A 26060-nucleotide genomic window follows, 5' to 3' on the forward strand; every position below is an offset into this window, starting at 1 on the left:
TTTCACAGAACTTGGTCTACACTGAAGCTTGGCACTGTGTTAATAGAGAATTACCCTTGGGGTTTCATTTCTGCTTGCTTCGTTTCTTCTTTTCACTAGTTCAGTAGCTTTTAGCATAATTTTTATATTTAGAGATAGATATTATAAGATGGTCCAAGTTGTGGACTGATAAAGAAAAATGAGAAAACGAATGTTTAAGGCAATAAGTTACCACCTAGTAAAGTAATATTAATCCCAAAAGGTAAAACACTATATTCATTTAGCAGACAGTCCAGATTTCTCAGCAATGTTATTTCAAATTGGACTCATTTTCCTCAGCATAGTCAACTAAATGGAAAATCAAGATGATGGTTCACTCGAAGCACCAGGGAACCACCATCAGGGGACAGATGGAGGAGCTGGGAGGTACAAGACAAAGGAGTTTGATAAAGCAAGGGGGAATGTGGGTATCAAAGTGGAAATTCAACAGTTTTGTAAGCGAAAAAGAGGAAAAAATATCTTCTAAAGCAGGAGTAATTATCGAAATTCTTTGTCCTCTGTTTTGCTCCCTCCCTCCCTAGAAGTTATCTGCCTTACAGGAAAAAGGAGCATGGAGGAAGTCAGGCAAGGCATTGCTCAGGGCACAGATGGGGGGACGTAACCGGCCCAACTGGTACCAAGAAGCTCTGACAAGGCATTGGGGCGCTGGAGCCGCCTGCTCTGCTGGTCCCAGGGTCAGGCTCCCGCACGGGCACCGCAGCTGCGGGAGGTGCGACTTGCTGTCCTCAACACCCACTTTGGATGCCAGCTGTGATACTAACAGCTGGCTGGTGAGATGGCTGTCATCTTCACAGCTGTCTCTATCAAAAAAGAGAAAAAGTGCTCGGGTATCAGGACAGAGATGTACGAAAGGAATTTGTGGCAGAAGCTGAGGAATATGATGCACGAAACAGCGCAGGTTGGATAGAGAGGGCTGAATGGAGGAGGCGAGGCTGGAATGGGGGAGGGTGGGAGGAAGGGGACCAGGCGTGATAACAATTATAATAATCCAGGTGAGACGCGACTAGAGCAGAGGGAGGAGAAAGGCAGGGTGCAGGGAGGTGATGGCCATGTGGAAGGGAGAGATAAAGGAGAATCAGGGTTTTAGTAGCATTTACATCTCCATCCATGGAGCCATATGCATTCATACCTACAAATATACATACACATGTGTGTGTATGTATATAGACTTTGGCCTGTTCAGGACACTGGTTGAGAGGGTCCCTTGGGAGACGGTCCTGAAGGGCAAAGGGGTCCAGGAAGGCTGGGCCTTCTTCAAGAAGGAAATCTTGAAGGCACAGGAGCAGGCAGTCCCCATGTGCCGTAAGAAGAACCAGTGGGGAAGATGACCGGCCTGGCTGAACAGGGAGCTTTTGCTGGGACTCAGTGAAAAAAGGAGAATTTGTCACCTATGGAAGAAGGGGCAGGCAACTGAAGAAGAGTATAAGGACCTCGTTAGGTCATGCAGAGAGGGAATTAGGAAGGCGAAAGCCCAGCTAGAGCTCAATCTGGCCACATTTGTAAGGGGTAACGAAAAATGCTTCTATAAATACATTAACAACAACAAGAGAGCCAAGGAGAATCTCCATCCTTTACTGGATGTGGGAGGGAACATCGTCACGAAGGATGAGGAAAAGGCTGAGGTACTTAATGCCTTCTTTGCCTCAGTCTTTAACAGCCATAACAGGTATCCTCAGGGTATTCAGCTCCCTGAGCTGGAAGACAAGGATGGAGAGGAAAATAAACTCCCCATGATCCAGGAGGAAGCAGTTAACGACCTGCTATGCCACCTGGACACTCACAAGTCTATGGGGCCTGATGGCATCCACCCAAGGGTGCTGAGGAGCTTGCCAAGCCGCTCTCCATCATTTATCAACCGTCCTGGTTAACAGGGGAGGTCCCGGACTACTGGAGGATTGCCAACGTGACACCCATCTACAAGAAGGGCCAGAAGGAGGATCTGGGGAACTACAGGCCTGTCAGCCTGACCTCGGTGCCGGGGAAGATTACGGAGAGGTTCATCTTGAGGGCTCTCACAGGGCACGTGCAGGACAACCAAGGGATCAGGCCCAGCCAGCACGAGTTCATGAAAGGCAGGTCTTGCTTGACCAACCTGATCTCCTTCTATGACCAGGTGACCCGCCTAGTGGATGAGGGGAAGGCTGTGGATGTTGTCTACCTGGACTTCAGCAAAGCCTTTGACACTGTCTCCCACAGTATTCTCCTGGAGATGCTGGCGACTCGTGGCTTAGACAGGTGTACTCTTCGCTGGGTAAAAAACTGGCTGGATGGCCGAGCCCAGAGAGTTGTGGTGAATGGAGTTAAATCCAGTTGGCGGCCGGTCACAAGTGGAGTCCCCCAGGGCTCAGTTTTGGGGCTGGTCTTGTTTAATATCTTTATCGATTATCTGGATGAGGGGATTGAGTGCACCCTCAGCAAGTTTGTAGATGACACCAAATTGGGCCAATTTCTTTATGGAGAGAGTGGTGAGACACTGGAATAAACTGCCCAGGGAAATGGTGGAGTCACCCTCCCTGGAGGTATTCAAGGACCGTGTGGACGTGGCATTGTGGGACATGGTTTAATGAGCATGGTGGTGTTTTTTGGTTGATGATTGGATTTGATGATCTTACAGGTCTTTTCCAACCTTAGTGATTCTGTGATTCTGTAATAAACACACACCCACGCCTTTTCAACATTGATTGAATCTATCCTTTTTAACACTGATATACTTGCAAATAGCAGGGGAACAGAGGACTTCTTGGGCATACCACTTCATTATTATTAATCTTTCTCCTTTGAAGTCAGGACATATCCTCCAAGTTTTGTAGACCTGGCCAAATCTTTCTTCACTTTTCACTCAACTTTCAGTGCTGGAGGTGTAGGCATCTACTAGCCCTATAAGAGGACACAGAGGAAGTGTACTATGAGAAGATTCCTGGGTCTCCTCCAGAACCTATTGCAGTTTCTTGACCGCACAATATTGTTTGTAAGCCCTGGCTCTTGCTTTGCTGCAGGGGAGGGCAGCTCTGAGAGGTGCTGGGTTGGATGCCATTAAGGACAGTGCAAAAGCTTCTTCTGCAGAAAGGGAAAAGCAGCCATGAAAGACACTGGACAGGCTGTTGTCTGTTGGAGAGACACTGCTGGAGAGCTCAGAAATCCTGTGGGTGGACCTGCCCTGGAGAAGAGAGGTTGGAAAGGAGCCTCTTGGAGCCTTTTCCTGGTCTTTGAACCTCATTTTAAGCAGTGATGTGGCACTGGAGGCTGGGACCAGCCTTACCATCCCGGTTTCTTGCTGAGTCCCAGGGGAGACAGATGGCAGCCTGGCCTGGGAGGCTAATCCTCTGTTTATACACAGGAAAATGTATAAAAAGGTCTAACAAGGAGAAGAAATACACTTTTTAAAGTCACCTTGAAGATTGCTTCCCCTTTAGAATTTTTTCTTTATAGTCCTTTCTTGGGAAGAGATTTTCCAGATTCCAGCTTCACTAGCAACTTTGTATGGTCTTTCACTTCTAACCAGCTTAAGTGCGTTATACATTCACAAGTTCATTTTCTTTAGTTACATGATTTTTTTAAAAGAAATTCTTACTTGTAATGCTGAACAACAAATTCTGCTCCACCTGAGTGATTTCTTCTAACCTAAAAAGTTGAGAGAACGAATTGGAAATTCAGTTTGTGTTTTACAGAGAATTAAATAAATTAATAAGAATTTCTCTATACTGTAAATGTTCCCAGTTCTTCACGAACGGCCACATAGCACACTACACTCTTAACTCAGAAAGGAAGATATCACAGAGAAAATTGTAGCCTAAAGAAACACAAACCTAAAAGAGTGTCTGCCCCACTTGCTATCTTAGTGGACGTTTCAGATTCTGTTTCTACAGGAGAAATCTCTAACTTACAAGTGTCAAGTCTGCAGCATTAGGTTTTGACTGCTGCAGTAGTTGATAAGTAATGTTCCAGGGCATCATTCAAAGCTGTCCCTTTTTCACATGCTAATAGCAAATGGAAACAGTGTAAACAATTCTAGATTGTTTTTATTTAGTTTGTAATTGATAAGAGCTTAGAGTTTGTTATGCCTGTCTTTTTTTTTCTATCCTTCTAATAGATCAAATGCACTGAAATTGTAACCAGACCTAGAGCCCTATTTCTAGATTTGCCTCACCTTAAAATTTAATAGCTATTTATTACAGACCTTCATATAGTAATTTGATGTGTTATTAGTTAAGGTCTGTCACTGAAGGTTCAGTCATTTCAAGGAGTTCACTGAAAGAGGGTGACAGATGAGAGGTGAAGTTGTTCTGCTAATCTGAATGGAAGCAGTCTCAGTTATTTCTGCTCTTTTGTGGAAAATGCTTCCTAAATCGTTTTGAAAGCGGCTCAGAATGGTACAACAAAATGCTGGAGTGTAAATATGCTCCTTGCTGAGTGTCTAAATGTCAAATACGAAATTCATCAATACACTCTGCTTGTCACTAGCGAACTCTTACTCTTCCTGAGTCCTCAATACAGCTGCTAAGTCTCCTCTTCCTAACTGCTTAAAAACATAACAAACTTCATATGCGGTCACTCTTGAGGCCTCGTTATGAAAAAGAGACTTGGAAAAAACTTAGTTCAGTTTTACAGTAAGAAAAACGAGGCTGCTATCGGTCTTTGGCTCATACTAAGCTCAGGAAACAGGATGGGCTCTGTTATTGCAGTGGTAGATCGTGAAGAAAGAAGCAGTCACAGGGCGGGGATGTTGTGAGGAGTCTTAAAAGCTAGTCTATGAGCAACGAGTCTATGGGTTTGTAGGTATGAAAGCATGGTCAGCAGCGATGTGATGTCCTCTCTTGGTAGCTGGAGACCAAATGGCAACAGCATTTGCAGTTGCTCTCAGGCAGAGTGAGGCGCTCCTGTGGTGACAAGTACTTGCATCACTGGTTAGCTCACCAATAAAAATGAGTGCAAACTTTTACTGTAAGAGAGCTTGTCAGCGAAGAGCTCTTTAACCACTCCTTATGGTGGTTCCTATCTCCAACTAGCTGCGGTGAGCCCCTGGGGCTGCAGCAGGAAAGAGTATGGGGGAGAAGAGCAAAGCACATTAGTCTGTTTTGAAGTATCTGTTATCTGTCTCAGGCCCTTGATCCTGTGACTGGAAATGAGATGCCCTGTAAGACACAGTCTAAGAAGGATTTGCAAAAAGGGAGGATTTGTTGTCCCGAAAGCCTTTTTCATGCTTAAAAGTTGCTGTTCGAGAGAACAGAAAGGCCATTTTAAGTAGAACAAGCCAACAGGGTGAGGTGGAAGTCACAACACTACGTGTCTTTGTTCAAAAAAAGTGTTGAGTGTTTCAGATGGGTCCCTTTCAGATGAGTTCTCTCCTTGTCAAAAAAGGGACAGAGTCCTCCAGAGCTACTGCTAAGCCTGGAGAGCAGATCCCACCACACAAGTGGCTGACTTGCATCCTTCAAAACAGTTCAACTGATTGCTGCTGTGAACAAACATGAAATTGAAATGTAATTAATTAAACACCCTAATTTCATCTTTATCCCCTCACCATAAGCATTCTTTCTTCAATTTTCCATTATCTCACTACACTACCTCTAATATTTAATCTCTTCATTATAGAGGAAACAGAAAGCACACCAGAAAACAACCTCCCTCTGCTCCTCCTTTTCAGAATCTCCTAGTAAACAAAACAGGGCGAGTTATCTGTGGCAATTAGACCCTATAATGCGATGGATGGTTAAGATATTTACATGACCTTTGCTTTCATTGGTTAGTTTTTCTAGTTGCTGCATTGTAAAATAAGCTGCTCAGCTTTGAAGATGAGAGAAGCAGATAAATTTATTGATAAAAGACAGAATGCTGCCATTCTAAAACTCTCCCTTTTGTTGCATGGTTTATGTGAGAACATCAGTTGCCAGAAAAACAGTCAGGATCTGCAGATAACTCATTTATTTGATGGTGCTATTTTAAAGCATAGATTGTGTACGTGAATGTCACTGACATCACATATTTTCCATGTTCTGATAGATCTTCCTTTGTGTTACTCTTTGTTTGGCAGCTCCAATCTCTTCTCTTTGAAAGAAAATTTGCAAAGCAATTGCATTGCATTCATTTGGCTTTACAAAACTTCCAAGTAATGCATTGCTAAAGACATCAGGATGTTCCTGTTTGGACACTTACTAGAACTATTTCTAATTTATTATAAATTAACCACTGATTCTCATCATCTTTATTACTCTTATCTCCGTTCTTCCCTATAAAATCATAAAGTGAAATCTTGGACTCACTGAACTCAGAGTTTCATCTGAGGGGATTTGGATCTTGCTGAAGCCAGTTGAGATTTTCCACTCATACGGGTGAAATGACTGTCAATGTAGATGAGCTTAGGCTAAGGAAATTTGTAAATCCTATTTGCTATTCAAATCTAGGTTTCCCTCCACTATGTATGAGAAATCTAACTATGAGAAGAAATGTTAATATTCCTTTTTAAATTTGTTTTGCCTTGCAAGGGGTCCATTTATGAGCACACTGATAGCCATGTTCGTTGTGTAGGGAACAGAATGTGAAGCTGTTTATTTTGAATTTAGGTTCCCAGAAAGCACCTGCTCATGTTGCTGGCATCATCCTGATTGTTCAAGTAGTTGTTCAGCAAAGGGCCTGAAGCCACTTCACTCTTTTCAGAATGCTCTCCTCTAAATTCAAGAGGGAGTTTCTCCACACATGGTTGAAAGTCATCTAAGAGAGTTTTCACAGCTGCTATCAGTGTTGCAGCCTCTGTTGGGTGAACTTCAGTTCATCAACGTGGGAGACCTCACAAGCACAATGGTCACTTAGAAATAAAACAGATTAGGTAATAGGAAGCTTAAATATTGCTACTGTTGAACATTCATTGACTATATGCACTTAAAATAAAGCCATTAAACAATAGATTTCAATGTTCTAGAAAGTGTAGGTAGTATGTGTGGAAATGGAGAAATACTTAAACTTTAATGTATCCAGGTCTTTCACATTTTTGATTCCTTCCACTGAGGTCACTTTTTATCTTTGTTCATTCTGTTCATAAAGATGTGTAAGTGTACTGACAGCCAATTTCTTTTGCTCTTACTACAGGTGGTTTACAAGCCCAACTACTGTAAATGCTTTTTATAGTGCATCTACCAACCAGATCAGTGAGTATCTGACTTCTGAGCCTCCTTATAAAGTGCCCGTTTGGGAAATGTATGTATCAAGCTTCAGATAATATCTGTACAGTCTGTGTGTTTGTGACTGAAAATCAAAAGCTCAAACCTGGTAATTTAGATGTGAGGCATCTTAAGTGGGAGGATAGTTCTGGAAAAGCAAGGGCTTCCACAAAGTTGAATTACTGTTGCTGAACGAGTTACCCTGTGTCAGCTGAGTTGCAGTGACCACTTTTGTGTGTACTCTGTCCGTTGCAAATGTTAGCTTAAATCACTTTTATTAAAGCTTAATGTTTCTGTCTTCTGTTTTCTGTGGCAAAAACATGTGTACGCATACCTCCATAAGTATACAGTAACTCTTTAAGTGATAGCAACTCAGTCCTTTAATATTAATAAATACGTAGCAGTAAATGTGACTAGAGGAGACTTTGATATAGACCAGAAAACCTAAGAAGTGGTGTCCAGAGGATTTGTTCAATACCTTCAAGGACAAGGAATGGTATCTGTAGTTAACTTGAAATTCTTACCTGTATAGTTTAGTGAAATTTTCTTGTACGTACAGTACAACCTCTCTTATGCTAATTTTAGTTACTGGTTTTTTTTAGAGAGCATAAATCCTGGTTTGGAAGCTCATGAGGTAAAAGACCTGAGTTTTTCAAAGATGTGTGTGGATTTGCATGTTCATCCCCATTTGCTTTAATGGGACTTTGCATAGAAAATTTCTAACTGGCTTTAAAAGTCTATACCAGTATTTCTGTGTACAACAGTGTTATCTTTACCCTGACACTTCTCTTCACTCTTATTAGCTTTGCAAGTAAAATCAGCCTTCTTGTTCTGTGCCGTCAGGGTCTGGAAGGCGGCTGCTATAACCTCTGTGGTCTTGGTCCCTAAGGACCGGCATGTCAAAAATTGCTGAGTGACGCCCCCTTTCTCCTGAACCTTTTCTGGCCGCAGAGAGAAGTAGTTTTTTAAAGGCACAAAATGAATGTATCATACTGAAGAGGTTACAGCAGAGGACTGGCAATTTGTGTCTGCTGGTATCTGCTCCTACCGATTTCTGTAAACAATTTTTGCCTTCAGACGACTCACTTGAATTCTTTTGTGTCTAAGTGAGCTCATTTGTAAAGTGTATGTGATAATTAGGCTGTTCTTTGATTAAAATTAATTCTAGGCCTAGACCGCTCTACCTTAATTAGAGGGCTGCTATCATTAAGCAGCCACATTTTTGTTGATCATCTGAAGGAGCATTTGAGGCAGACTTCCCTGAGCTGATCACAGCTCTGAGGTACATGTGAAGCATGACAGCTGCTCTTCCTGCTGAACTAAGCACAAGCCACCACTGGTGCTTCAGATGTATTGTGTGAAAGGAGAGGAAGCCCGGTCAGTGCAAAATGAGAACCATCGCTGTTATGTCTTCTTTAATATTGGGTCCCTTCAAGTTTCAGCAGTGTTCAGCTCTCTCAGCTTCTCTGCCATGGCACATTAGAGAAAGCTGTAACGAGAGGCTGGAGTCACTGAAGTTAAATTTCACACTCGCTGTGTCCAACAGTGTCATGAAGCAGAGAGCTGTCAAACGTAACCAATCAGTCATGGGTGTAGAGACAATTGTATTTTCTATCGTAACTGCTGACCTTGGACTGCTGGCATCTGACCTTGAAGTTTGGATAGTGCTGTTCACTGTCCTTTTAGGACTGTTCCTAAGCGGAAAAGAATTTAGGTGGCTCTTTCTGAACAAAATGTTCTCCTATCTGAGAGAGAGGTACGAATGTAATCATGCCATAAAAATGATGTGCAATAGGAGGGAAGATTCACAGAAAGGCACAGTACAAATGGTCTTCCACTGCTGGCCAATGTGATTTGCAGGGGAAGAGGCCCCTGTGAAATGTGGGAGGAACATTTTTGGGTCTGAAGTTGCTGATAAGTATTTGTCACATCACAACTGAGTTCCCATTAATACTGCTGGGAAAGAACTGCACTGCGGAAGACCGAAGTTCGTGAGCCTGTGCATACTCGTATTGTGTGATATATCTGCTGGGCAAATCTCACACCCAGCAGATATTACCTTACTGCCTTGCAGCTGTGTTTTCAGTAATAATCCATAGAAAGTTCTATAGGGACTGGTGATATGCTACAAAAACTGTGGCCTTTTCAAAGGCCCAGTTAAACAACAGAAAAAAAGTTCTACAGAAAACAGTAATTTGAGAATAAGAAAAAAGCATGAACTCCAGCAAGTTAATTGTAAAGCACATATAGCAAGCCCACAAAGTATATATAGCAAGTATATAACAGGCCCACAAAGACTTTGAGGACCAGCTTTCTAAGAGCATAAGAACTAATAGTAAAATCTTTTTTTCAAATACACTGAAAGAGGATAGTCTCTAAGACATAAAAATAAGATGATTCTTTGCATTGGAAGAGTTTGGGAAGTTCTTATCCTGGAGCTTTTTCCTATGGGAAGTAAGTCCCAGGAAGTGTTTCAAATTTAGTGTTAATAGAAGGTACTTTAGAACAAATTCATAAAATGAACTGTGGCAAATATAAGGACCAGCTAATATTCTCTCAGATATGTCAAAGGAACTTAGACAAGAAATTGCCAAACAACCAGCCTTGATGTATAGCTTATCACTTATAGTGGCCTTAGCACAGAAAGAATAGGTGTGGCAAGTGTCAAATCCTTTTTTTCAGAAGAGACTCCAGAGTGATCTGCATAAAAAGTAATTCTAGCAGCTCTTTGAAGGAAACTGGTCATGACCACAACATGAATGAATAAGAGAGAATGAATAAGCATATGATATAATGGGGAAGAGTCAACATGACTTGGTTTTTGCTTTTTCTTTTAGAAAAAAATCATGCTTTCTCAGTCTATTAGAGTTTTTTGAAATTCAGAAAGCAAGTAAATATGCTTGATATACTATGTTTATTTCCATAGAACACTTTTGATAAGATTCTTTTCCAATGCTATTAACTGGAAGTTGTCACGGGCAAGAAAGAAGGTCCTTTCATAAACTAATGACTGATTAGAGATACGAAAAGGAGGTAGGAACAAATTACTTGTTTTCAAAATAGTTGGAGGGACGTGTTAGGAGGATCTGTGCTGGTCACTCTATTAGCAAATAATGTGAAAAAGAGGGCGTTCTGTTCTGAACAAAAGAACAGACAGATAGAAACTCAGTCCAGGAGGACAGGTGTCTCTGCTACTGATTACTGGAAGGTAGAAAGATGTACTAGTAGAAGAATTACCTCACAGATAGATACCTGATGCTCTTTCCCTACACATCTACTACTGGTCACTGCTGGAAATAAGAGAATGAACCACATAGGCTCTTCATCGGCTTGAGTGCCCCTGCTCTTCAGTGGGCAAACTACATTTTAGTGTGTTCTAGGCCCATCTATTTCTGCTCTTGGTGAATGAGTTTACTAAGAAGGAGAATTTGAAAAATGATTATTTTAAAAATGCATAATAGAAATCGGTTTTGGAAAGCAGCTTCTACATTAGCTGGAAAATACTTGGTTCCAAAGCTGATTCTAAAAATCAAAACTGTTCAGTTTGGAAATGAAAATGTACTGTGTGATGTTATCAACATAACCGCAGCAACTCCAAACTTGATTAGTCACTGAAGGCTTTGTGAAAGAGTTTAGAGTAAAAGCAACATCAGTGCCTTGAACCATGGATTCTGAAAAGGAGCTATCATCAGGTACCTGAAGAAGTGGAGGAGAATGTAGAGGTCCTGATCACTTCTGAACTTTATGAAGATGCTTTTGTTTTCTGTGCTCAGAGCACAGGGAGGTCTCTGACACAGTCCTGATGAAAGGATTACGAATTCTTCTGTCTCTGTAGTCTGTATCACTGACATAAACATTAAACAAGAAATCACTGCAATCGCCATACAAGTCCATGCAATCTTCATATATGGGCAAGCTGTTAGTTTTTTTAACTTCACTACTCAATTACTTGAAAGAAAAGGTCTTTCCTCACTAAAAGTGAAAATTGATAGAGAGTAGAAACTAGATGATTTAGAAAATTATTAGATTTGGGAGAATATAGCAAAACTTGCACATGCAGTATGTTGTAACAAATTTTGCTGCACTTCAGTGCAAATATCCTTATGTTTGCTATTGCTTCATTTAGTTTTCATTGCTAAACTATTGATAACTTGAATGGCCAACAATTCTGTTAATATCTCCAAAGGAGAAATATGTAGATGTATCAAGGTAAAATGTGCTGCAAAGAGCAGAGTTATAAAATATGGTACATACAATTTATCTTGTTATTATACAAGTTTACTCCTGATGTTCTCTATGAGTTTTATTTATTTATTTCCTCTTTTTCCATAATTCAAAGTGTCTTAGATTAACAACCATGCATGTTTCTAATAATTGTTAACCATTTTTCAATTCTAGTTTGAATAATTTTTCTATTTTCTTTGTATTTGTTAGTCAATATCCCCTCAATTATAGGTACTTAACAAGCACAACAGGTACATGCCATTGCCTTTAGATTCTAAAAAGGTATCTAAGCACACTTCATATAATCTAAGCAGCATGAATACGATCTTTTTAATTATCATCATTGGAACACAAAACCACTTTCCAAAGACTCTGTTTATTTTAATGAGCTCCAGACCACTCAACAAATATATGCTGAAAATAGATACAAGTGATGATCGAAGTATGCTAGCATACTTCTGTTGAAGAAAAGGTTTTATTTCATTAGAGCACTAAAATATTGGTCCTTGAATATGTTAAGGATAGAACTGCTCATTAGACATTTTGTGTATTTAATTTTCTTTCCAAGTGTAAATATGCTTGCCTCTAGAATATATAAAAATATAACGTTTGTGGGTTGTGAACAGTAATGAAAGAGAGATTTACAGTGAACTGAGGCAAATATAAGCAACATACTCATGAGGTGTAAGCTTGAATAGATGTATTGGATAATTAACTACTGTTGATATTATCTCTGTAAGTTTATACCCATGCTCCTTCTAAGTCATTTGTGCTTGTACTGCAGTTCTCTAGTGAAAGTCAAGAGGCCTCTTTAGAGAGCGGCTTCATTACATGTTACAGGAAGAAGATACAATCTAAAACAGGATTTTAAAATTATGTTTGAATTAGCATCCATAGAGAAAACCAGAGATGAGAGCTCATATTAGCCAAGAAGTATCATCTTTATAGAAAGCGGCATGCAGATATTGATGCTGGCAGCTTGCTCATGCTGTGAGTTGCAAGGGAGAACTCTTATCTTGTCAGGAGCCAGGGAAGTGCCAGCAAACAGCACACAGTGCTGTGACTGGGGGAAGACGAGGGGACTGTGCGTAGGGGCACTTTCTCTTCCCTTAAGAACTAGACTAATTGGAAGGTTATTGATGAAGTAGTTTCAAGTGCACCGTTAGTTTCCAGGAGGTTAATGAACACAACAGATTTGGACTGAACACTTTCTAAGCCCTGTTATTAAGTAAGCTTTAAGTGTTCTTAAGTGAGCCCTCATTTTCAATTTTCTCTATTTACTAATGACCAGTATTCTCTTTTATTCGATTACGGTCACAGGTGAGATGATGCATGATCCTTACATCCATTTCTTATTTTTCTTCCTAAAATTCTTATCTATAAAAGTATAAAATAGGACGTTCTTTGTTCTTTTGGTTTTTTTTTCTGGGGAATCTAGTGAGTTGTTTCCTTTAGAAAATAAAGATTAAAGTTTATTGCAAAAACAAGTATTTTCACATGTTTCCTAGTCCCTTAGCATGCAGTAGTCCTTGGCCCCTCGCAAACCATCACACATTTCTCCTCACGTTGCCCCATTGAGATTGGGAATTGCTGGGTTCTCTCTTTTTCATGAGCAGAAAAGATTCTCTTCTCAGGTGAAGCAGAAACTGAGCGAAGAATTGAACCAAAGGCTGCTGAATCCTCTGCTTAAAGACCATCACTTCTCTTTATCTGTTAATTAATTTATTCACAACTCCCCAGAAAGTTAAGCCTTGTACTCATGCAAAACATGGAACAGTTACTGTGCCTTACACAATTTATGTTTTCTGTCCTCTTTCTCCACATTAAGCATAGGATTCAGGTCCATGTTATGGCAGGGAGTTTCATCCTAACGACCTACATAAAGGTGCTCAAAGCTGTCTGGGATGCTCTACAGCATCCAATATGTTTCCTCATGTCTGGTGTATCTGAGAGAGAACTTGCAGAAGACCCTTGTCCATCAAGACTGACAGCTAGAGCCCAAGCAGGGCATGCAAAGTCATCTCAAGAGGCACTGGGAAGAGATTGTTGTCCAAACACGAGTCTGTGGAACCATTTTAAACAAATGTATCCTGACCTTTGTGCTGTTTTTAGATAACTAACCAACACCCTAGTTGTCTTCATGTTTAATTCTTTATGTGAATTCAATATCCTTTGTTTACTGACCAGCAGTTAATCTTCTGCTTATATCTTATCCCTTTAAAACTCTCCATCTGAATTGATTCAATGACACTTGGAAAGCAAGTTACAGCTTATAAACACATCTGAGAATTGCCAGTACAAAAATCGGCAGAGTACCCTGTATATCACACAATTTAGCACAGCTGTCTCCCATATCCACTATTTACATACTAGATTCACTAGCCTGTCAGAAGTTGCTTTAAACAAATCAACTAATAATTGGAAATTGTAAATGCACTGACTTGGAATAAGGCTTTACTAGATCTTGTCTTGCTCTGTTAAAAATATCATGCAATATAACTGAATAATGCAATTGAACTATAGAATGTGAATTCATATTTAGATTTGAACTCCAAATTTCCTCATGATTTGGTGAGCCATCTCATGTGTTTTTAGTTTACTTCATCAATTATTAGTCTACACGGCTTCAGTGAACTATCAGGTGAAATGTGATTGCTTGTGTCTCCTTGGTGAAGTAACAATATTACACTGAGTCTCAAGACATTCATCTGCAAAATGTGTATAATAATACCATAAAGGTATTAGCTGGTAAAGGAATTCATTAATGGCAGTAAAGCCCATGTAAAAGTGAAAAAAAAAAAAAGGCTTAAAATTTTAAATACATTCTAAGAAACTTTATAGCACCTTGCTGTGGAGAGAGGCTGAAAATTGATATAATGGATAAAATGAAGCTAGAAGCCTTCAATTAAGTTAAAAGTAGTCCTGTGCAGGTAAAGAGTTCTGTCAGAGCTTCAAGATCAGCATAAATTCAGGGTGAAATATTTGAAGTAAGCCAGATGTACTCCACTGCATTCCAAGGCAGTAAGGTGAGTGAGAGGAAAGCTCAGCAAACAGTCATTGTTTAAGGGTCCAGACACAGGGGTTAGGAAAGCCAAAGCCTACTTGGAGGTGAATCTGGTAAGGGATGTGAAGGGCAACAAGAAATGTTTCTGCAAGTGTAGTAGCAACAGAAGAAAGTCTAGGGAAAATGTGGTCCCACTGCTGAATGGGGGCAGGGGACCTGGTGACAAATGACATGGAAAAGGCCAAGGTACTCAATACCTTCATTCCCCCAGTCTTTACTGGTAAGACTGGCTTTCAGGAATGCCAAGCCCTTGAGACCAGAGGGGAAGTCTGGAGCAAGGACGCTTACTGTAAGTCGAGGAGAAGTTTAGGGAATATTTAAACAGACTGTGCGGACACAAGTCCATGGGGTCTGACAGGGTGCACCTACGAGTGCTGAAGGAGCTGGCTGATGTCATTGTGAGGCCACTCTTGATTATCTTTGAAAAGTTGTGGTGATTGGGGGAGGTTCCTGAGGACTGGAAGAAAGCAAATGTCACTCCTATCTTCAAGAAGGAAGATCCAGGGACCTACAAGCTGGCCAGCCTCACATCAGTCTGTGTGCACATGATGGAGTAAATTCTGGAAACAGTTTCCTTGACCAGCCTTCTGTGATGAGATGACTATCTCGGTGGATGAAGGGAGAGCCGTGAATGTGATTCATCTTGACTTTAGCAAGTCTTTCAACACTGTCTCCCATAACATTCTCAAATACAAACTGCTGAAGAATGGGCTAGACAAGTGGATAGTCAGGTGGACTGAACATTGGTTGAACTACTGGGCTTAAAGGGCTGTGATCAGAACTGCTGGACTCTAAAGTGTAGTGATCAGTGGCACAAAGTCCATCTGGAGGATGATCTAGCCTGGCTGTCCCACCTTGCCACCTGTAAGATGCATTGATGTAGGGTATCAGTGCTGTTCTGTGACAGCTTGAACTCAGAAGTCTACAGACCTCCAGTGCTCTTGTGGCATGTGACACCAGTGCCTATCTCAGAACGATGCTGCAGTCCTGTGTCATTGCTCCAAAAGTAGGTAGGTTGTAAGGAAGTAGGCAAGGCAGATTATGCAAGTCCAAGTCCTACATACGGCAGATAGGTTTGTGTGGAGTCTGTAATAAGACAACACAGTTTTCTTTCCGTGTGCTGTTGGTGAGTAATGGCCTTGAGTGTAGGCTCTGAGCCTGCACTAGCAATAAAGTGTACGGAGAGAGGCTTTCAGCCTGTATCCCTTTTCTGAGGCTGTGTAGAGGGAGAAAGCATGAAAAGATGCACTACAGGCTAAATTTATGGTGAAGTGTTAGCTTAAAGTACCTTCCCAGTGCCTGTATCTATTCCTTCAGATGTGAAACTCTCTGAAGTCTGGCTCACTTACTCCTCCAGATCAGTGCTTTGCTTGCCTGAACTCCAGTGGCATGCAAATAATCCCATTAGTATTTATTGCTTCTACAGCCTACTATGAGCTCTCTGAGTTTTGTCATTAATTCTTTTAGGTACAATATGCCAAGCAAGCAAGAAACAGACTTCACAAGGGAATTGCCTAAATTGAGGGATTCAAAGCAGCACAAAATAAGAAACTGTCAGGTGATCTATCTTCTGGTATAATTTCAAGGAGATCCTAGGTCTAGGACATTGTTATCCTTGTTCCCTCCAAGGGTGATCTGGTTGATGCTTGCCTGAATGAGACATTGCATACAGAGGGATGCCCTGTGTGGCCAACTCTGAATCTGTTCCTTGTAGCACTGCAATAGTGGACAAGCACCCTCCCTCATTTAGTGCTACTAATCTCTGGAAAACAGGACACCTTCGCTTTACTAGCTACCCAAGAATCACTTTCAAAACTAGATTTTTTTTTTTCTTAAAAAAGAAAAAAAAAATCCTATTTTGGGTAATACATTCCAGTTCCCTGAGTTTTTCTTAAATGTGTATTACATTCTAGTGGCTTCTGACTCTGCTTTCGCCCAAAAATACTTCCTGAACTTCCTTTAGTGCAATCACACTACAAAAGTGTTTCACACAGCTGCCTAGAAGCAGAAACCGCTCCTTCAACAAGCTCTATGCTCAGGCATGTCTTACCTAAAATGGATCCTGACTTTGAGTAAAATAATTATCAACCTGTTGTATGGATTCAGGCCTGGAGCTTCTACCTGTTCACAAGTCACATGACTTGTTCAGCGAAAACTTTAGCTCATGTCTTATCTCATATCTGACTGTGTTTCAGCAATGTCCTATGAAGACACCTTTTGGTTATATTTCTTAGATGGATAAGCCTGAGGGAAGGTTTGCACCCAGTTTGCTGTAAATAATGTATATTACCTCTACTTGGCACACGGACAAGTGCAAATTCACTACAAAAGTGTATACCTGGACACAATAATTGCAGCTCCTTACAAGATCTTGATAGCCTCTTAGTTCAGTGACAGGCACACAGGATTGTGTGACCCTGAAAGATGATTTGTGCGGTGACTGTGCTACCCTGGTTCATACCATCTTCAGTATGGGCTCATTCGTTCATTTTGGCCACAGTTCCTCTCATCTGCTGTTAGGGGGAGAGGATCATTCAGTGTTAGCAGACCCTAATGATTCCTTCATTAAATGGTCTCTTTGGCATGTCCAAAAACCTTTCCTGAGGTTCAATATTTGGAAGGAACCAGGCAATGTAGTTCAGACTAGATTTCCAGCTCTTAATACCAGCTCTTAACTTAGTGTACTAACAAACAATTTTCATCAGGTTGCGTGAGTGTACCATTGCTGTGAGATGTTTAAAAACATACCTAGTAAATACTCTTCTGTGTGCGCTAGGAGGCAAAAAGAGCTAGATCAGGAAAACTTTGTCCTTGACATTGGTACAATTGTGTTTTGTAACGCTGGAAAAGCAAATGATAACATGCTTGAAACAACAAAACAGCATCTGGAGAGGTAAGAGAACAAAACACTCAGAAAATAAGTTTGAAAACACACTTTTTGTAAGCTAATTGCAAATAGGTAGTCAAGGCAGCCAGGGAAGAGCAGCAGAAAAAAGCAGATGGGCAGGCCAGAAGGACATGCCACCTGCCATATCATTTGACATGAATTATAGTTAGCATGTTGTCTTTAAAGGCTTTGTAAAGAAAGGACAAAAATCTTGCCTGACAATTTGTCTCAGATATAAAGAAATCCATGTCCTATCTATCAACAAAAAACCGAACAGGGTTAGAATCAAGTGAATGTGATTTTTGTTTTGATCTGAGTGGCCAGGTGATTTCTTGAAGAGACACCCATAAGCTGAAGCAGAGGTTCCTGGGAAAGCAAGCAAATCACCCAAGGAAACTTGTTCTTCCTTGACAAGGCGATGTCCATGTAGGGTAACCTTCAAAGTAGGTGTATGCCCATGCTTTATAGATGGGAATTCCTGACATGAGATAGCAAATTCCACATCCGGGCCTGGAAGGATGACACTTTTCACCAGCATATAAAAACTTTGACCATAGGTCACCTTTATTATTATTATTATTTTTAATTTATTATTATTAGCAGTTCTTTGGACTGTTAAACTGTTCCCATGTTCGGCTCCACTGTCTTCAGAATCATGGCACTGAAATGTCGTCCAGGAATTAGAAATAAATCTGTGACTTTGAATTTGAGGAACAATTTTGGTTCCTGTGTGCAACATCAGTAGATCATCACTCACTAGAGTGTCTCCATTGACAGGTTTTTGGTGACTAGTTAGTCTACCAGAAGCAGCCAGGTAATTCCTGTGGTTAGACTGACTCTACAGCCTTAATAGTCTACAGCTCTCCTTTACCAAAGTGCCTAAGTATGTTCATTTACCTTTGATTTTCATAGACTATATAGAATTAGGCTTACATTTTATCGCTTTCATATGTCTCTCGCTGCACAGAAGCCTCACTAAGGTAACACTTTCTGAACTCTTGTTGCATTTTACCCATATATTCTGTTGATCTGTCAACATATCAGACGGCAATCCAATAGTTTTCTTCACAGGAAACACTAGGTGTTTTTTCACAGGAACATATGCACTTATACACACAGACACGCGTGTAGCCACGGAAGAAAATAAAGTTCTTGCAGTGCAGCATCTTGTTGCCATTGTGGTCCTGAAGGAGGGAGGATCTCTGCTTTTTCCCAAAGATCCTCTCTACTGCATTCTGAAACTACCAGCTGAGGGAAAGCTCATCTAGCAAAACCTTCTGAAACTAAACAAAAAATGTCATAAAATCCAAACCCTTGGGCCTTGTGACTGTTATTCAGCTGTATTGAACTAGGGACCTCACTATTATCGGTTTTGCTGTTGCAGGATTCCCAGCAGGAGAACTGCAAAAGCCTTTCTTTTGGGGAACAGAGTATCCTAGGTAAGTACTGCACCAGGGAAACTCATACACCTGGAAATGAGGAATAACAGAGAAAGGTATTGGAAATACATATAGACAAAAAAGAGGGCATGGAGAAGAAGGCTATGCTGCTGAAGAAAATCAACAGGTAGTGTGCACAGGAATACCGTGTTGTTCTTCTGCAGGGAAAGCTTGGCCCTTGGGTTGTGTATTCTTCCCTGCTGCATCCTGCTTTTACTATTGAAAAAAAAACTTTGAAAACTGCTGCTTTGTGCGATAACTTTTCTTACCCTTGGGAGCTGTATGTGTTGCTGGTGTCTTAAACTGATGACGGATTTCTCACAGGAATTGCTAATTAAGTCCACCTCAGTGGAAGTGTTTCAATGTATAGCATGCAGATGCAGCAATGTGCACATGGCATGTACTAAAAGGAATTGTGAATTGGGTAACTAACACTTCCTAAACAGAAGTGAATACCCTGAGAATCCATTTATTACCAGTTTGTTGTTCACTTTCTGCTAATATCTAAGATTAACAGTGGGCCTTTGCCTGTGCCTGTTGAGATGCATGAGAGTATCTCCATGTGCATTAAGTGATTGCCTGAGCAGGCCCATGTGCTACTGTAGCTGAGGAAGAGTAATTATAGGTCACATATTTAATTTTGAAAAATCACTGCTTTTGTACAGTTCAATAACTTTCTATTTCAGGGCAGGATAAGACCATGAAAAGTTTCTGACGGCAGTTTCTGAAAGTTGTTTTGCAGTTATATAAAGCCCATTACTCGTGAAACATATCCTTAATAAATCTTTGTTAAAAAAATCAAACTTTTTAGAACATTTTGGGTTTGCCATCTTCCAATCTGGATGTGTCCTTGTAAACAGGAAATTTGGCGATATATGTAGAGAGACACATTCAATTTAGGAACAAATGAATTTGCATTCAAAGAGAATTCTTATGAGTCAGGTGACTTTCTAAGTGGCAATTGGGGATAGAAGAAAGTCCTTTCTTGTTAAGGTGAACTTATTTTCTGCTGTGGTTATTGCAGACCAGTTTCCAGCTTTGCTTTCTGAAGAGATTTCATTGTACCCTGACCTTCTGCCATAGCAATAAAATTGTGGTTCTTTCAAAGAATTATACTTTGCTCATTTCTCTTCTTTAAAGTTTACCTTAGCTTAAATTGGTTTTGCTTGAGTATGTATCAAAATGAAATTTAGTAAACAAATGTAGCTGTTTTATATCAGACAACAGATTGCTTTTGTCCTTGAAATATTCTGGATCTGTTTTCTGTCTGTTTAAAAGAAACAGTACATGGCACAGGAACAGAAAAATCATCAAAAAATCATCAGCACTTGCTGGAAGACTGATTTAGCAAATATTTAACATTTAGTGGCGGTTTAGTGTCCAGTTCCAGCATAACCACTATAAAACAGTTGCATCTATTTGCAAAAGGGAAGCTAAATTATAACTTTACATCTCAGTACTTGAAATAAAATACCATTTGAATGCCATCATTCATAGTTACAAGTCTTCAGTGCCAGATATATTGAAATAGAGACTGCAAACTACCTGAGTTGTTAGCTTCTAATATGCTACCTGTTGGGCTGCACCTAATCCCCTCCATCTCTGTCCAGCTGTGCCCCAGAAGTGAAGAGCACGAACAGAGCTGGGAGCATTTCTGGCAAAAATGTTGTTGAGCTGGACAATATGCTGAAGGGTGTTCACATAAGCAAAGGCCAAAATTCACCCCAAACTTCACCCCATATTTTGGGAGAGTTCTAGGATTGCCCAGGCACCAGCCTGTTCTTTGTCCCTGCCGCTCGTGGTGACCGAGAACCTTAGAGGAAGAATAAGATATATTTAGTAATAGGGCTTATTGGTTCTTCTTGACCTCTTTACATGTTTTGTGCCATTCTTTTTATACTTCTCCAGCTGCAAAAGATCCTGTATAACCATTTTACTTCAGATGTGGAAAACAAGTCTAATATAGTACATTTAGTACGGGTAATTATCACTATGTGCTACACAAGATTACAAATTTGTCACACAAAAGGATGGTATTTCCATTGCTGAAATGTATAATTTTAACAAGCATTTTTTAGTGAAAGTTTGCAATAGTACTTGGGGGGGAAAAAATGGTAGGGAAGATTTTATCACATGCAAATTACCTTTCAGAAAAGAAAAAAACAAAGTAAAGAATTTACATGGGAGCAGGGGGAGTTAAATGATATAATAATTTTTGGGCATGACTGAGATGAGCAATTAGTGTGCTATGGATCATTAGGTCCAGTAATAACATGTTACTTCAAAACCCTCTGCCTTTCTCCTATTTCAATACAATGTGTTAGAAATACTATAAGCTACTTTGAAATATGACATCTCAATAACTGCAATAATTAAAATCACAAAGAACAACTTAACAAATGAAAGATGCATTTAGTAGATCACCTTCCCCCCACGATATCCGCTGCATTTAATATAAAAAAGCCCTGAACCTTTCCCTCTTTCATCCCTATTTGTCCCAGATGCATGTTTATTTGGATATAATGAGGAAAATATAATTAATTGTCAATCAGGAATACAAAATATTTCTTTCTATTCTGTTTCTCCAGTGCATTAGATCTGACTGTAGGTCATGTCCTATTCCTGGGCCAGGTGCAAGGAAATTGTACGACCTGTCTTTTTAAAACTGAAGGGAGATCTGTTTAACGCTTTGCAAACTATAGTCAGTCATTTGCAAGTCTGGTTGTTTAATGACAGTGAAGAATGATTGGAGCTAGCATTACAGAAGCCCATTGCAGCCTTTAATCTAGTCTCTTTTCATGATGATGCTAAGAGAATAATTTCACCTATAACTTTGTCCTGTTCTCAGTTGAAATATACAGAATGCAGTCAGCTGAAGGAGACGTTTTGGAGCTCATATGATGCTAATACGGAATTTAGTTAGAAGAGTGAACCATCTCAATGCTTTTTAAAGTATTATGTTAAAGGTTGCTTTAAACAAGTAAGAGTTTAAAATTCAGACTTTCAACAACTTTAAGTCAAAATTGTGCAGGTATGATTTTTAGTCCCATTCCACCGCCCCCCCTGTTTGAATAAATAATGATCTTTCCTGAGGTCTTCTGTCCTTTGATATTCATGAGTGTGGACACTTTCTGAGGAAACTGCTTCTTCGTGTTACAGGTCATTAAGCTACGGTGCCATAGGAGTAATTGTTGGCCACGAGTTTACTCATGGATTTGACAGCAATGGTGAGTATTTGTCTATATGTTGATAACTTTTTTTTTTACAGAGTTGACAGATTAGAAAGCTGACTTGTATATGCTTTAGCGTTTTTATTATTTTGTTTTTTAACAATGCTGAATTGTGTGAAAAAAATCATAAAGTTGTATTTTTAAATTTATTTACATACAATCTTGCTTGTCTGAACCAAATTTTGTTTGGTAAGGAATGCCACAAGTTTGACGCTTTCTGTTTGTTTTGAATGGAAACTAAATCAGCAACAGATTCAGAAAGTCCTGGCTGGGGTGAGTGGTAAGGGCAAAGGGATAACTTCTGATTGATAAAAATTACTTCCAAAAAAACTTTATTTCAGTTTTGACTCTTTTCAAAAGACAATTATGTACAAGTATTAAAATACAACACTGGAACAAAAGTGGAACAGAAAACTTATTGCAAAATATTAAAAAAAAAAAGAGAGAGAGAGAGAAAGAAGAAATGGTCTGAAAATGTGAAAACAACTGTCCTGAAAAAGTGGGTGGAGTGGGGCATTACCACCATCTAACTTTGGCTATCTCAGTAAAGTGCTTTTTAAAACCAGGCTCCTGAGAGAGAGAAGTTGGGGCGGGGGAGAGAGGGAAACACGAACCTCCTCCTCCGGGGAGAAATTCTGAGTGTCTGACTGACATCCTGCTCTGACTCACTGTCTAGAGAAACCTCTTTCCGCTGAAAATATGGGGCGTTTAAGGAAAAGCAGGCTTCCAGCTCACTGCCTCACTAAAGTTAGGTTGCTTATGTTGCATTACTTTGAATACCTTTTAAAAAATAAAAGGAAAACCTTGTATCCTGTTGGCACTGCTCTGCAACATTTTGTGTCAGCAAAGACTCCAGAATGGAGAAATGTTTCTTCACAAACTTCCATCTCATTTGTAGGCGAGTATCTAATCTCCATCATGTCTCCAGCCAGTCAGAGAGGAACCTAAGATTTGATTCCTGAAGCAGACCACTGCCTCTTGCCCAGGCTCTTACCTTCCAAATACAGAAATAAATACATCTCTAGGGAATCTGTCATCTTGAACAAGACAACACACAGAGGAAAAAATAGAGAACTAAAAAGATGAAAGAAAACATCTTCAGTACTTGGTATCATGCCTACTGGTGGCTCTCTACCTCTCTTTCCTGCAGTCATAACAAAGAATCAAATCACAGAGCAGGGTTGCACCCACATGGGCAGCTAAACCTGCTCTCAAAAAAAGTCCTAAAGTGTCTTGTGTCTGACTGGCTGGAGACATGATGGAGATTAGATACTCTCCTACAAATGAGGTGGAGCAGGGACCTGAGGATGAATCTTCCATGAGCCATTGCTGTAACCATCAGCCTGGGGAATGGGATGTACGTATTCTCCTTGCTTCCATGAATAGGGTTTGAATGTTCTGGTTTTGCTCCAAGGCAAAATATGGAAACTTCAGAAGTTACCATGAAATGGATTTTTCTTCTGGTCAAGTGTATAATTAATTAATAAATTAGTTATCATCAGGTTTGCAGAATCAAAGACATATGGGCTGAGGATGAAAAATACTCACAATTATACTTACAAGAAAGCTCATATGGCTCTTACACTATGTAATTATAAAATGTACTATAGAACTCATTAGGCATTGCTATTTTTTTCTGAAAGTGGAAATTATGACAATAAATAGAATGCCAGCTTTTCACCACTGACTTGAGTGGGGTCAAGATTTTGCTCACTGATCTTATCCATTTTGTACACACACTTGCATGAGTACATTCATCTCTCATTTCTGTGGAGATGATAGACACCAGAACTGGAAAAGTATGGGGTTTTCTCTTACAAAACAATTTGTTTACTTTCTTTCTTTTTTAAGGTCGGAAATATGACAAAAATGGAAATTTAGACCCTTGGTGGACAACTGACTCTGAAGAAAAATTTAAGGAGAAAACAAAATGCATGATTAATCAATACAGCAATTACTACTGGAAGAGAGCTGGCTTACATGTATGTAAACCACCAGTGATTGAAAGCAGTGGTGCATTAGGAGTTTTGGGGCTTTTTTTAAAGTTATCTTTTTATTAATCCCAACATATTGGGATATTAGGCTACCAACTTCATTTCTCACAACAAATCATTTTTTGAAGTGAATAATTGTGATAAAAATTGTCTGTCAGATTTGATTAGTCCAGTCAAATACCAGTGCCCACACCCTGGTGACAGGGTTAAACTGCTTCTCCCCATCACATTGTATCGGAATCAGAGGAAGAGGATGAAGCCTAGACCTAGCAGGGCTGGTCTAATTACTGTGAGCATGTTAAATGTCTTCTGACGATGAGGTCCATAATGAAAACTGAGCAGCCACTCTTTCTAAAAAGAATATAATAGCATGTTTTATAGATGCCTTTAGCAATTCCACCTGTTACTTATTACAGCTATAAAATGGATGCATAAACCCTACTTTATTTCATATTCAACTCTTGCTATTTCTTCCATGTGCGCATGCAGACCCAATTTGTATCTCAAATGAAGGGAGTATGATAGCAGTAGCTCATAGAAAAGGATTGAGAAAGAAAGTGCAAGGGAATGGTTTCTGTTTCATTGTCTATCAGAGCTATGGGCTTCCCTGAAAACATGCACATTATATGTGTCCAAAAAGAATGATAAATAGGATAAATCCCGGACCTTCAGAAATCAATAGCTAAAATTCCAGTAATGTTGGCTGGGACATGATTTTAATCTTAATTTTCAGGATAAAATGCAAACCCCAACCCCTACTCAATTCTACCACCTCCACTTACATTTTAGAATCAGAAATACAGTTACGTCTTTGCCTTTTGAGACTAGAGAGGTCACATTGAATGCTTAGCAATAATTTTAACTTTCCCCAGGTTGTTTGTATTAGCCTCAGAGATAACAAAGCCATATTGTAGTCCAATCTGAAGTGCAACAACTCAGACTTGAAGTACTTCGTATAAGCTAATTTACAAATAAAAATTCTCAGGCTCATTCCTGATATCTGTAGGACAAACACTGTTAATACAAAAATGCCACTTAAAGAAGGTCATTAAAACCTTCCCCAAGGATGTGACTCAGCCCTTCCCATGCTCCTGCCATTGGCTTGACCATCCCCTTTACCTTCTACCGTGTCTCTTGAGATGGGATAGATCTGAATTTCTCCTCCAGTGTAGCTACTGCCTTTGAAGTCCATGGATGGACTTACTAGAGAGATCCTGGTACCCACAGCCTTGTCATCTGCAAGGCTTTTCCCTCCTATTTCTGTGGGATAACCTAAAGCACTTTTCAGATGATAGAAGAAGAATCTTCATATTTTCTGCCATATTTTATAGCCTCTGTATGAAGAGCTATGATGCAAAGAGCTTTTTTTGCCTGTCATTTACATTAATATTTGTACATTCTGCAGGTTTTTTACGTCTTTATGAATATTTTACATGGATCAAGAAACCTATTTACTCTTCTTCTTTCTCATTCAGTTTACAATAAAAATGTCTCCAGAAAAGAAGTGTAATGAAAGAAAAAAGTGGATATAGAAATAGCTTCAGAGTGCAGTAATCACATAAAGTCATCTGATCAAACAAAGGGCTTACCGTGGTCCCTGAGCCCTGTCACGAACTGTCTGCAAAGAGTAGTCTCAGATACCTGACCCAGAGCTGCCTGAGATCAGCAGAAAGACTTCTTCCACTTATTAAAATGACCTATGGCCCAAGTGCCACTGCTAGGTTACTCTCATCTTATCCTCTAAATCAGTCTACTTCACAAGCCCACTGAAAGAAAAATGTATGAGTAGGTAGACCAGACAAAAAGCCAGCTGGTGTGTGTGCGTGTTCCCTGGTGTCCCAGCATCTTTTCTCCTAAAATCTTCTTTCCCACCTCCATCTCCAGCCTCCTGAGGGGAGAGAGGGCTAGCAGGAAAGGGGTGCGCTTTCCTCTACTGCTGCCATTTCTCCTTTGTTACACCCTTGGGTGTAACATTGGACCCAAGGCATCAAGCAAGATGCCTTGGTTCCAATCTGGGTGCTTGTCTGCA

The 26060-nt window shown here is 40.0% G+C and overlaps 1 protein-coding gene across 1 annotated transcript in view; it reads left to right on the forward strand.

Annotated features, from left to right (window-relative positions):
- Positions 1-26060, forward strand: part of PHEX (phosphate regulating endopeptidase X-linked) — a 109568-nt gene that overhangs the window by 75529 nt on the left and 7979 nt on the right. Inside the window, exons 15-18 of the mRNA XM_059815667.1 lie at positions 7123-7181; positions 18753-18807; positions 21967-22034; positions 23889-24019. Coding sequence (XP_059671650.1) covers positions 7123-7181; positions 18753-18807; positions 21967-22034; positions 23889-24019 — 313 coding nt within the window. The remainder of the gene's footprint in view (positions 1-7122; positions 7182-18752; positions 18808-21966; positions 22035-23888; positions 24020-26060) is intronic.

This window comes from Gavia stellata, chromosome 1, assembly GCF_030936135.1.
Source record: "Gavia stellata isolate bGavSte3 chromosome 1, bGavSte3.hap2, whole genome shotgun sequence".
Lineage (NCBI taxonomy): Eukaryota > Metazoa > Chordata > Aves > Gaviiformes > Gaviidae > Gavia > Gavia stellata.